Here is a 1,033-nt window from a genome sequence, read left to right as displayed (position 1 = left end):
AGTCATGGCACCGCACTGAATTCGATACCGCTATCCAGGGAGCGATAGGAACTCCCGCTGACTTGCAATCAGACCAGATATTGCTCAAAGAAAGGCACAGAAACCTGTCGTAGGTTCCTGAGAGACCTAAGAGAGCAGATCAATCTCAGTCCAGGTGTAGAGAGCCGTCGGCAACCTACTCATGTGCAGTGTACGCCGTACTTGGAGCTCCACCTCAACACTGTGATAGTCACCGTGCTCGCATACCAAAGGAATACACGGTGCGAGCTGTCTTTGAGCCAGCCTCGGCTTCGGAGTTGCAAGTCAATCCTGGTGAGATCGACCTGCCAGTACACAAGTTCAATGTTTATAACCAGATCATCCACAGAAGGTTGAATTGCGGTTATCTCGAGAAGCTGTCGAGGCGTTTATGGCTGAAGTAACTGGAGACGCATATTCGTGGGGGGAAGAGGAGGTATATGATTCTCGTGGCATTTGTACACTGCATCGTTTTCGATTAGATTCCCGGCTGTATCATCAGTCATCTGACGCTGAAGCTCGACAACAATGGTTGCCACGTGCTAGCTCTTTCAGCTTTTCCTGAGCCCACCGGAATCCCCATTAATGGTACGCGTTCTCGTGTAATGGAGCGATGCCGCTCACCTATACCCTTGGCCGATTCTCGGTTGCGTATTCAAATGCCGAATCACGAGGTACCGAAGAGCGCCGGGCCAAGGATAAAGACTTAGGAGGGGCGTCGAGTGAGCTGCTCGCCTCAGGCTTGCTGCATCATCGGGGAATAGCCTGCGGTCGGAATGCGAACCCATCATTCGTCTCGGGTTCAAATCTCACTCTGTAGGTACCGCAGACAGGGAGCTGGTCATCCCATCCACCCTTGGCTGGCATAACCTTTTCCATGGCGCCAAGCGTTTGCATGACCTCAACCTGATAATTTCAGTGTAAATCGAACAAACCTCAGACACCTCACGTTATTCAAAGCATAGGCACTCAGCTACCACGTCTGATGGGTCTACGTCCATACTAGTATCGATCT

At 51.3% G+C, this 1,033-nt stretch overlaps 1 protein-coding gene across 1 annotated transcript; it reads right to left on the bottom strand.

Annotated features, from left to right (window-relative positions):
- Positions 1-768: 768 nt before the first annotated feature.
- Positions 769-924, bottom strand: Pmar_PMAR026471 (hypothetical protein; the record flags this gene model as incomplete). The annotated part of the gene is made up of 1 exon (XM_002767604.1): positions 769-924. A coding segment is annotated over one exon (156 nt), but the record flags the coding sequence as incomplete, so codon positions are not given.
- Positions 925-1,033: the final 109 nt, after the last annotated feature.

Source organism: Perkinsus marinus, assembly GCF_000006405.1.
Source record: "Perkinsus marinus ATCC 50983 genomic scaffold scf_1104296970434, whole genome shotgun sequence".
In the NCBI taxonomy this organism is placed as follows: Eukaryota; Perkinsozoa; order Perkinsida; family Perkinsidae; genus Perkinsus; species Perkinsus marinus.
This window is presented reverse-complemented; position numbering and strand designations above follow the sequence as displayed.